Raw genomic sequence first — 12,215 nt, 5'->3', positions numbered from 1 at the left:
TCTAGCAGTCTGTTCCCAGGGCAGCTCCTCCACACCAGGCTGTGCCTGGGCCTGGGATAAGCAGTCCCGGCCGCTGCTTCCGTGGGGCTCCCACACTGGTCGGGGAGCACACCTCACAAGCAAGACAATACCACCAGTCAGAGGTCAGTGCTTGGGAGGGGAACGGGGTTCTCTGCAAAGAGTACCAAGAGCGTCTGTCCCACACCTGGCACCAGGGGCCCGACAGCAGAGAGCTGCAGGAGGAGCGACCCCCAAGTGCAGAGGGCTAAGGGAGCAGGGCACAAAGCAGCTAATGGGGGAAGGGGTAGGCAGATGGGCCCCTGTGAGGCCCTTCCTGAGGCTTTACTCCTTACCAGCACCCCACGGTGCAGGCAAGGCCAGATAAGAAACTGGGGCCCAGAGAGAAGCAGAGAGTCCGAGGCAGCACTGCCTCCAAAGCCACCTACTCAGAACAGCCCGCCAAGTGTCTTACCTTCCACGGCCGAGGCCACCGTATTCTCCCCAGGGCTGGCGGCCGGCTCAGCGAGTGACTTGAGGGCATGGCAGGCCGTGATGATGTCCTGCATCTGCAGGAAGCTGGCTACGGCCAGCACGTCGTCCACGTTCTCAGAGCTCAGGCTCAGCTTGGCCGTGTACATGAACTCCAGCACCTGCCCCAAGCCTGCCAAGGACACAGACAGCCATCACGGACCCGCCTCCAGGCCCGGCACCAGCAGCCTCCTCAGCTGCCCGACTCGGTAGCGGGATGGCAGGCCACCGTCTCCCCGGCCCGTACTGGCGGGCAGGCGGGCAACCCGAGGACCCTCAGCCCAGACCACAGCCTCTGAAATGAAATAGGCCCCCAAAGGGCGGAGGGGGTGACGGCTGCCCTGCATGGAGGACAGGGGTGTGAGCACCTGCTCTGCGCAGTAGAGGGTGTGAACAGAGGACTGAGAGTGTAAACAGCACCCTGCACGAAGGCCAGGTGAACTCCTACCCTGCACAGGGGACAGCAGTGTGAACACGCCCCCACCCGCCCCCGTGTACTCTCCCAGTCACCACACTCCACCACTGGAGGACACGCCACCAAGAGGGTGTCAGCACTGGCCTTCATCAGGGCTCTGCCACAAAGTAGGTGACCTCCAGGCCAGTCACCTGCCCGCTCTGGATCTCAGCTTCCATATCTGTAAACTGGGGGGACACCACTTTGCCCTGACCTTCCCGTGGAAGGTCACGCCATCCTGGGTCAGGAGCCAAATCCAGGACCGGTTCCCTCCTCAATGCCGGGTCTTCCCGACCCCCTCCCAGCCCCAGCTGTGGCCATCCCCATCAGGGCCAGCCCTGTGGTAGGGGTTCGGGACAGACTCAGCCAGGGGAAGGGGTTGGGGGCTCAGAGCCCACCTGTTCTCTGTCCCTCCTGACAAGCCTAGCCTATGTTCCCTATGATGAGCTTATCATGAGCCCTTCCTGTCAGTTCTCTCCCAGTCAAAACAGGCCCCGCAAACGTAGCAGCAACTAGGTGCCCACATGCTCATGGCCTGAGTCCTGCGTGGGAGGCCTGGCCCACCCCAGGGCCTGAAGGGCCGCCCCCAGGAGGGCCTTGCGCGGCACAGGGCCACCACAAGCTCAGCCCTGGACCCAACGGGGTACCTGCCGCGTTACTGATGTCCAGGTGCACCACATCCTTCTGGTCCACGAAGAGCATCTTGAAGTACTCGCTGCAGGCTGCCAGAACTGCTTTATGGGCCTTGAAGTCAACGCCGTCCACCACGAAAGTGCAGTCGCACAGAAGTCCCAGCTGCCGCTGCTGGTTCAGCTGCTCCAGGACCTGCTGGCTGTGCTGGGGAAAATCCATGGCTGGGAAGCCACAGGGCCTTCGCGTGAGCACAGAGGAAGGACGCCAGCCAGCCTGACCAGTCCACCCCAACCCTCCCAGGTGAGAAATGTGGGGCAGAGGAGGGGAACTACATCCACAAAGGGTAAATCGCTCCAGATTCCCTGTGCAAGCCAAGGCTGACCAGTGGCTCCTAGATCCCTGGGTTTACTGGTCAGCAAAGTTCCCAAAACCAAAAGCTTTGAGGGACCAACACAAAACAGCACTTCTGCATCTTGCCAGGTAACGACATTAAAAAGTCAAAAAACAAACACAAAGCACCGATTACTGAGAGCATTAAAAAAAAGACATTGGGCAGCCCCCGTGGCTCAGCGGTTTAGCGCCACCTTCAGCCCAGGGCCTGATCCTGGAGACCCGGGATCGAGTCCCACATTGGGCTCCCTGCAGGGAGCCTGCTTCTCCCTCTCCGTGTCTCTGCCTCTCTCTCTCTGCATCTCTCGTGAATAAATAAAATCTTAAAAAAAAAAAAAAAAAGGATGCAGGACATAATCTTAGAAGAAAGGACAGATCTTTCAACTAGATACATTTGGCTTTATGAAAACCTTTTTATTTCGGTTTTTTCCCCCCATTCTGTCATATACAGGTGAGACGTGCGTCTGGGAAGACAGGTGTTCCATCTGCCAGCATCTCAGGAGTGGACCCTCTCCTGCACAGGGTCTGGCAAAGTCCTGCCCTTGGGGGCAGGGATCTCTCTCTCTCTCTGATTCATAGGCTCAGGGAACCACATAAAGTTGGGGAGTCCTCTGCCTCCAGAAACCTCTCCAGTCGGTCCCTGGTGGAAGAATGAGCCTTGGTCCTGACCCCAAGAGCTGCTGGTCTGGCCGCAGTTTCTCTGTCAAAGACCTCATTAATGCCTGGAAATCCCACAACCGTCTCAAGTGAATATGCTCAGAAAAATTCCATGGCCTGGTGCCGAATAATCACCAACTACCACAAGCCAGGGCTAAATAAGTATCTAAAACAGCTCGGGCCTCCGCAGCAGCGCCACACCAGAGTGCATCTCAGATGAGCATTTTATAGGAAAAATAGCAGGCACCTCGGTCCAAGAAAGATCCAATTTCAAAATGAAAGTCAGCACCCCACTCCTGGGATCACAGGCCGCCAGCCCTGGCACAGGCCCTGGCACGGACCCACCAGGGCCAGGCTGTCATGCCCTGGCCCGGCATCGGACGCCTGGGTCTGCTCGGAGCTGCCCCAGGCTGTTTCTGGGCAGGTGCGAAGGACACTTTGCGGCTCCTAGCCCCCAGGTTCCAGCAGCCCCTCACGGGCTCCCGCGGTTCAGGGACATCAGCCCCCCACCCCCCACCCCCCACCCCCCGTGTGAGTCACCGCAGGAGCCGTGACCATGTATGGTGGTCTGGCCACAACGAGCCGCAAGGAAAGCCACGCCCACCCCACCCCCCAAGAGGGGCTCAGCCCCCCCATCAGCTTTGAACGCTGTGAAGCCCACCCACCCGGTGGCGTCTGGGAGGTTTTCAAAGGCAGGGCTATGTGTCCGGGAGCTGGAGGATGTCACCGAGGCGGGGCTCCATTGGAAAGGACCCATGTCCGGTGCCGGGTTAAAGGCCCAGACCGTGGGCACTCAGGCCTGGGATGTGAAGGCAGCGCACCCCCGACAGGGCAGGCAGAGGGTGAAGGCGGGTGCGGCCGGCAGCCAAGTCCCAGTCCCTAGCCACTGCCTATGTCCTCAGAAGCCGGGTGCAGAAGCCCCCCATCGCCGGGGGGGCCTGGCTCCTTCACCTTCGTCCGGCAGCTGACCCAACAATACCCACAATGGACCAGGGAGGAAGGGAGGAAGTGTCCTAAGTTTGGAAACAACCGGGAGCAGCAGCTGACCCCCGCCCCTGCCCCAGCTGCAAGGCCACCTGACTTGCTGTAAACCTGAGAAGAGACTCTGGGGCCCACCCCCGGGGTGGGGGGGCGGGGTACCACGCGGGCCCCAAGGGCAGCTGCTCAGCGGGGTGGGCCAGGGGCCCACGCCTGCCAGGAGCCCTCAAGAGCCTTCAGGAGCCTTCGTGCTGCGGCCCCGCCACAGCTTCCAGGGAAAGGGCACAGGCCCGGCTCTCATTTCAGAGGCTTCGGGGGAGTAAAGGTCGGGGGAAGGTGGCTGGTGGCCAGGCACCTCCCTGCACCCACCCCTCCAGGAGGAGGTCTTCCACCCAATGCTGACCATGCTCCTCGCCAGATGCGGGTGTGGGGGGCACAACACAGGGTCCCCCAGAGCTGTTCCAACAGAGAAATACTCCCAAAGGGTGCCTGTTTTGACAAATTCAAAGACTAAAAAGGAAGAAAAGGGGAGACGGTGAGAGGAAGCAGCAGAGGAAGCCGTGGGAGACCAGGAAGGGAGGGAGCAGAGCCTGAGGAAGGAAGGAGCAGAAAGGTGGAGAAAGGCGGAGGCCACGTGCTGAAGAGTCGCCTAAACACTGGCTCCCGGGGCTGGTTCTGCCATCAGGGGCTGGTTCTGCCATCAGCCCGGGGGAGAGCCAGCAGGCCGCGGGGGCTCCCCAGTGCTCCCGCCCCCCTCCAGGCAAGTTATAACCCTCACCAGGTGGAGCCCAGAGGCCCCCAGCTGCCTCCAGCACCCACCTCCCCCAGCTGGCAGCCTGCTAGAAAGCTCCACCAGCCCCTTACTCCCTAAGGCAAGGTGGTAAGCAGGTAAGGGCCCAGCTGGCCTGGTCCTCCCCTCGGGGGCTGAGCGAGAACCTCCCGTCCAGAGCTCCGTGAAATGCTCTAGAAGATCACGGCACTCCTCCCACTGTCTTCTGTTTCCTTTCACGCTCCACAGTGACAGGAACCCACCACGATCGGGCCAAGCTTAGAGGGGTCAGGAAAGAGGTGAGCGGGCTGCCTGGGCCACACAGCTGGACGTGTGGGTCCCGCGGGCACGGGGAGCTGCCCACCCCAGCCAGCGCACGCACCGAGGCGTCGCCATCCAAGGAGATCTGAAACAACCGTATGATCAACAGCCCTGCTGCCTCTCATCGCCAAGGCCGGGGATCAAGTGTGGCTCCCCCAGCCTCACCCCTGCTACACAGTGCTTTCACTCAAGGGAAAGTGTGGGGGGTCCCTTCCGCCTTACTTTGTCTTGCTTTAAGGGTGATAAATGTGGGCCTTAAAGCTACTCTAAGACCCTAAAAGTGAGAACTAAAGAAAATGTAAACAGAACAAGACCACAGAGCCCACCAAGCCCAAAGTGCTCACGTCAGATACAGAAAATGAAGCCTCAAACCGGCACATATTTGTCCCCTCAAGAAACTGGCATGACCTTCTAGAAACTCCTCACTGCACTCGGGTACCTTCCCTGTGCCACTGCCAGCTGCTCAGTGGTTGTCCCTGATTAATGGGGCTGACTTATGGTGTCAGAAGTGGGATGCTCTTCAGATGGCCACCCACCCAGCTGGACACTCACCCCTGGCCTGCCTCACAAGGAATTTGTTTGGGAATGAAAACTTGAAGGACCTAGAGGAGACCCGCGGTGGGATTCTAAACAGGCCCAACTAAGCAACATGGACACGGATGGCCGCCACCATCCCCCCATCCCACCACATCTGCTGGGAGATTCCACCCGGACTTGGGTGGCTCTGACCACCAAGATGCAGTAACTCTGTGCCAGTTCCAGGCCTGGCCCTTAAGAGGTCTGCGGATTCCGCGTGGCTCTCCTGGAATCCAGCCACCCCATCGCAGGGATGTCCAGGCTCTCCTGCTGGAGAGGGACGAGGCACAGAGCGGCCCTGGAGTAGACGCTGCATGCACAGCCCACATGAAGAACAGCAGACAGCCGTACGGGAGATGCTTTCCTGGACCCTCCAGCCCAGCTACTAGCTGAATGCTGTCACATGAATGCTGACCCCAACAACTCGTGGAACAAAAGAAACTGCCCAGTCAACCCACAAAATTGGGAGAAGTAATAAACTGCTGATGGTTTAGGTCACTAAGTTTTGAAGTGGTTGCTCACAGCAAGAGAATGGATAGGACGGTAAAACCGTCAAGAAAAGGCAACGGGGACACCTGGGCGGCTCACTGGTTGAGCGTCTGCCTTTGGCTCAGGTCATGCTCCCAGGGTCCTAGGTCCCAGGATCGAGTGCCGCATCGGGCTCCCTGCTCGGGGCATGCTTCTCCCTCTGCCTGTGTCTCTGCCTCTCTGTGTCTCTCATGAATAAATAAAAAATCTTAAAAAAAAAAAAAATAGAAAAGAAAAGAAAGAAAAGGCAACAAGTAACAAAACGTCCAGGATGACAGTTCTGTCTGGATGGGAGGAGGGACAAGCGGGGGTCTTCTGACACACTGGGAGTGCTCCATTTCTTTACTTGGACACACCTAGATTATTTAAGTTAAACATACATTTCATATACTTTTGTATGGCAACATTTTTCAAAAGTCCACAAAAATTTTAGTAAGAAGAACGTGAGGTACAGGTGCCACACTCAATCTAGCAGTGACAGGGTTATTTCCAAGTATGCTTGCGGCCGCTCTCGCAGGGGCTGTGCTAAGACCCAGGTCTCAGGTTTCCCAGGAGCCGAGCAGGGTGCAGGGGGCCTGGCCACAGAAAACACAATGCATCTCATTCACGTTTCAGCTCCAAAACATCCACAGGCAGATGATAACGTAAGGAAGAGTTCCCCGGGGGTGCTGAAACCCTTAAGATTCTGGGGGATCCCAGACTCCATGACCCCCTCCCCCCAGGAACAACGAAATGACATTAATGGAGTCTCTTCAACATGCCAGGAAACACGGTGCACGCGTGGCACCACCTGACCACCTAAAAACTATGAACATGGCTATCCTGGGTGTCGAGTTCCACCCTGAGTACAGAGGCAGCAGAGCCTCTGGGGTCAGGCCAGGTAGGACCCGGATCCCTGTTCGGCCACCTGCCTCACCAGTGGTGCATCTCCAGCAAAGCTCCTCCTTTGGCAAAATGGGGCCAGTGGGACCGCTTCCCACGTGTGTTACAGACTTCAGGTAGATCCTGTAAGCACAGAGCCCGAACAGCGCCCAACACACGGTACACTCGCCAAGCTAATGTTACCAGGAAGCACAGATGCAAATCACAGTTTTATTTTTAGGCCGAAGACCATATCAGATGGTTTCTACATATTCTTTTATGCTGGGTACCTGGGGTAACTATTTAGTGACTTGACCTTGTTAAGACGTTGTAATCATAACCCATTATTCTTTCTAAAAGCAATCTGGAAAAATCCCAGAGTCCAATTAACATGAAGAGAGGGAGAGAGGGAAAGGGGGGGCGCTGGGCAAGAACCATTCAGAGCAATTTTCTCTGTCGGGGAAGCACTTTATATTGAACAACTGTTCTGTTGAAGCCCGAGGGTGCTCCCGGGTGAAGGCTGGAGCGCCTGCCCAGAGCTCTAAGTGGGTCCGCAGAGCCCTGCTCCATCTCCGAGTCAAAGGGGCACCTGTCAAACGTGAAATATTACCCAGGTTATTAGCAAGCACTACACTGCAGGCAGGACTTCCAAACTGCCACACAGAGGGAAGCCATTAAGCCCAACACAACGAGACGCTGACTTTGACAAACGACAAGCCCCGGCTCCCAGAACACGTTGTGCCCGGCTGCGGGTCTGGACATGACACAGCCATCTTACGTCCAGGGGCAGGTGAGAGGGAGCCCCATTCGCCTTCCAGCTGCTCGGCATTCCGGATTTTCTAGCAACACAGGTGGTTCCCGTCTACAGCTTAGCACGCACCAACTCAGGCCAGGGAAGTGACGTTCACGGCAGGCCAGCCTTGCATCCGGGAAACCCACCTGCCCGACCCTCCATCCTCCCCGCGACACTATCCCTTTTCAGGGCAACATGCCAGAGAGGCAAATACCAACAAAACCAGCCCTTCTGGCGCTTTCCTCTTGGCCCAGCAAGTACAGCTCTTATACTAAGCTTGTGCTTCTCAAAATTTTTTAAAGATTTTATTTATTTATTCATGAGACAGAGAGAGACAGAGACAGACAGAGAGAGACAGAGACAAAGCAGAGGGAGAAGCAGGCTCCCTGCAGGGAGCCCGATGCGGGACTCGATCCCAGGACCACTCCCTGAGCCAAAGGCAGATATCTGCTCGACCACTGAGCCACCCGGGCGCCCCTGCTTCTCAAACTTTTAAAATCAATTCTCCCCTTAGGTAAATGAACACACTGACTCAGCCTTTCCCAACAGCCACAGATTCTGATACTTTATCTTCTACTGGGTAACGGCCCCACTCTGAAAATCAGTTACCTTCTACATAATCCTACCAGCCACGGCTCAGTAGTAGTTTCTGTGAAGTTTGTATTACAAAAAAATACTGATTTTTAAACACCTAAAAACCATATCTAAATATAAAATTAAGTTGTAACGCTGCCTTTGCTTCTCAAATTATACAGTTTCCATGATCTCTAATATTCCACACTTCTGAAGAGGGAATGGAGACCCCCACACATACCCCCAATGGACCCCACGCTCCAGGAATATGGCTGAGTGGGAAGGCTGGCCGGCCCTGAGGAAAGTGCTGTCCTGGGTCCCGGGGCACCCACACTAGTCTGGACTCCAGCATGCTAGTACTTGCTCTGGGGACTCTTAAAGCTTGACAAAGGGTAAATTAAGGGCTCTGCTTCCAGAAAGATGAAATCAGAATATGGGGACTTGGTGGCATCCGATCATTCTCCCAACATCCTGCCCTCCACCCCAGTGCTCCCTGGGCAGCAGTACACAGACACAGCCTGAAAGGAGGCCGACGTGTTGCTCCGCCTCCGCTACCAGGTTTAATAAGCTCACTGCCAGGTGGGACTGCTTACTCACAGCTGCTGACAGCACCTACCCCAGGACCTTGCTCCCACATGGTTATAAATCCAGTCAAGGAACAGGCCTGTCCAGAGTGGTGATTCCTGGCTTTTTTGAGTACGACTAACTCAAGGTCAAATATTCAGCAGACCCTCAGGAAATAATAGTTGTACTTTTGGCGCTTTTTAACCGAGAAAATAATGGGCAAAAACCACTATGAAAAAAGAATTTCCATTCCACTAATCACAACAGCACCTATACATATTTGAGAAGCAATAAGAAGAAATGTCCTTCAATATACAGAAAGTCTATGGGGGCGACTAAGCTGAGCAGCGACTCCTAATGATCACCTTCCCCTCTCAGGGTCCACGGCCTCTAAATCAGGGAGCAGACACACAGAAAAGACAAAAGCACTTCACCAGTGCTAGACGAGCGCCTCCCCTGTGCTGGTCGTAGGTCTATTTAGAGTTATGAGCATCGTGGGGAGGACAGGTAATAAGTATAACAGATAAGCTCACATACTAGATGCTGTGAAAAAAGCACAAGGTGTGGAGACAAAAGAGGCAGAGGCTATTTAAGAAAACAATCAAGGAAGACCTCTCTGAGGAGGTGACACTAAAGCAAAGACCCGAATGAAGTATAAGAACCAGCCATGCCACCCTAAGCCCAGGAACTGTTACAGGCACACAGAGAGCAAATGCAAAGGCCCTGAGGTAGGTGTGACTCTGACAGAGGGGCTGGCATGCCTGGAGAGGAGGAACCTGAGAGAATGAGACAAGCCCACGCCCGCACAGCAGAGGCTGAGATCACCCAGGGTCTTAGAGGCAAGTCTGGCTCTGGAGTTTCTTCTAAGTACGCTGGGGTCCCCCAGAAGACTGGGTGCAAAGGAGTGACCGCAAGGGGGCAAAGAGAGCAGAGGAACACAGGGGAAGAGCAAGAGATGGAGGCCCTGCGTGGAGAAGTGGAAGCAGTCAGACCCAGACTGGGAAGCTGTTCCGGAGAACCAACAGTCAGCTAGCTGATCAGGCAAATGTGCGCAGTAAGAAGAGGAGTCACGGACCACACAAAACTGGTCACCTGAGAAACTGGCCAAGAGCAGGTGCCACTGGCCCAGGTGAGGAGTGACAGCAGGCAGAGGGAGGGCAGGCGCAGCAGAAGTTCTGTTGGGCCAACACAACACAGAGATGTCTATGGGAGGGATGGTAGATAAGCCACAGGATGGACTGGGGTCCCTATGGGAGCAAATACTGGACAAAGAAGAGGAAACAGGGGCTCTCGGTGGCTTGGTTAAGCGTCCAACTCTTGATTTCAGCTCCAGTCATGATCTCAGGGTCAAGAGATGGAGCCTTGAGCTAGATTCTGTGCTGAGCGTGGAGCCTGCTAGGATTCTCTCCCACCCCCCACCCCTGCCCCTCTCCCCTCTCTAAAATAAAAAAGAGGAACACCAACAGACTCAGATCAAAGGACATGCATGTGAATCCTGGCCCCAGTCATACCAGGGTGGCCTCAGGCAAGCTTCTCTGAGTTCTAGACTGTTCACCCATTGAACAGGAAAACCGCCATGTACATGAGAATTGTGAGGACTAAAAAAATAACAGGAAGTACCACACAAATCCTGGCAAAAGTGGAATCAGGTATTCTCTAACAGAAGTCTGTGACTGATACGCAGTTAAACAAAAAGGGAAAAAATGAATCAAGACAAACCAGGTTATCCCAAGTGAGCCCCCTTTACCAGTGAAGGGCACGGCTCCTCTCCACAGCAGGTGGAGAAAAAGGAGGGAGCCGTGGCCTGGTCCAATGTGACAAAAGAGCACTCAGACTTTGTTCCCACCTGGCTTCAAACTTCTACTATGAGGCGTTTGTTACTGTGTCACTCGGGGGCAGAAAGCCTGGGAAGAGGTGCCCGTTCAAGCTAAGTATGGATAGATTTGGGGGGCTAATCTTTGCACTGGGGGGGCTAGGGAACAGGGTAGCAGGCCCATACTTCACATCAACTGCGGAGCACTGCCTGGTGCAGGTGCCTGCTGGGAACAGACAGCTCCACAGGTAGCAAGGCCAGGCCTGTCTAAGGGCCCACCCTCAAGGGCCTTCCACCATGGAGCAAGTCCCAGACTCTGCCACCACCTTCAGAGGAGTTCTGAAGGGGTGCCACCCCTGGGAGGTACGGTACCTTGCCACATCTAACAAGACACGTGAATAAAGGCACGAAGGAGATTCAGATTGAGGACTGCAGAAGCCATGGGGGGAGGGGTGCATGAGAGAAAAGTGCGCAGGCATGCGGGCCAGGACAGCACACCTCAGCATCACAAGAGAAAGGAGTGGAAAACGTGGTGAGACACGCAGCGGGAGGGACAGGCTAGAGTCAGACATGCAGGGCCACGCCCACCACACCAGGCCCTAGTGCTCACCCTGGCTGACAGTTGGGAGCCTGGCCAAGGGTTTAAGAGAGGGCCATGGTTAGGCTTACATTTCAGAAAAGTCACTCTGGCTGCATCAGTATGGAGAACAGTGGGAAAAGGGGAGGGTGAGAAGCAGAAAAATAAGTTAGAAAGTCCCACACTGCTGGGCCCCTGGGATGTGAAAAATGGGACAATGTCACCCCCAGCTGGCACCAGAAGGCTTTAGCTCGTGGCTCCAGATCTAACACATGCTCACAAGGATCTTTCAGAGCACCCTGTGCAAATGGCCTGTCCACTAGATATTATAATATCCTTTGAAAACTTAAGTACCTCTTCTTGGAGTGGCTCTAAGTCCCTTAACACAGAGTACCTGACCCTTACTAGGGGAAGCTGGGCTGTGTGGTTTGTCCAAAACCATAAAACCAGGCTGTGAAATCCTAAGTTCATATATTAAACCAAAAAAAAAGTGCAAATCGCTGGACATATAAGAAATGTATAAGGGAGCTCCTCAGAGGAGCAGGGCAAGGGCAGGAAGGATCTCTATTTTTCACTGCATGTCATTTCTGCATTTTCTTTTGCCACTTATAAATGTTATCTATTTAAAAAGCAGAAAAAGGAAGAAAGAAACTATCCACAAAGTTGCAGTTGCTTCATCTCTATTTATTAGAAAAACTTTACAACATTTTCTACAAGACCTGGTGACTCAAAACTTCTCAACAGGAAGAAATTTCTCAGAAGGGAAACGGAAAATTATGGTAATTTGCACAAAGGATGTGTCACCCGAGAAATCTTTATGAGCAGAAATTCCTTACGGAGACAAAACTGAAAATCCCCAGAAGAGCAGATGGAAGGCTTTGCCAGACCCAGCCTTGCTGCTCTGATACCATAATGAATGAGGCCGAGGCCTTCTCCCTCTTCCTCCCTCTCTCTCTCTCTCTCTCTCTCTCTCTCTCTCTCTCTCTCTCTCTCACACACACACACGGTTCTGCGTGCAGCTCCAAGGTTGCTGATGGACTCCTGGGACCCAGTTAGCACTCCTGCCTTGGCATCAAACCAAAGCTAGCCGAGCACCTTGGACAAAAATACTCAGCCCTCTGCACCTCAATTTCCCTCCTGTAAATGGAGACAATGATACAAGTTCCCACTGCATAAAGCAGCCACACTGGCCCCTATCAT

At 54.7% G+C, this 12,215-nt stretch overlaps 1 protein-coding gene across 6 annotated transcripts in view; it reads right to left on the bottom strand.

The window, feature by feature from the left end:
• The window catches only part of ZBTB17 (zinc finger and BTB domain containing 17), a 31,310-nt gene that overhangs the window by 6,247 nt on the left and 12,848 nt on the right, over positions 1-12,215 (bottom strand). For all 6 annotated transcript variants that reach the window (XM_038531896.1, XM_038531897.1, XM_038531899.1 and 3 more), the window contains 2 exons: positions 1,630-1,836; positions 473-661 (listed from right to left, as the gene is read on the bottom strand). In XM_038531896.1, coding sequence (XP_038387824.1) covers positions 473-661; positions 1,630-1,834 — 394 coding nt within the window. In that variant the 5' untranslated portion in view covers positions 1,835-1,836. The remainder of the gene's footprint in view (positions 1-472; positions 662-1,629; positions 1,837-12,215) is intronic.

Source organism: Canis lupus, chromosome 2 (assembly GCF_011100685.1).
Source record: "Canis lupus familiaris isolate Mischka breed German Shepherd chromosome 2, alternate assembly UU_Cfam_GSD_1.0, whole genome shotgun sequence".
Taxonomy (NCBI): Eukaryota; Metazoa; Chordata; class Mammalia; order Carnivora; family Canidae; genus Canis; species Canis lupus.
The sequence above is the reverse complement of the archived record's forward strand: the minus strand, read 5'-3'. Positions and strand labels throughout refer to the sequence as shown.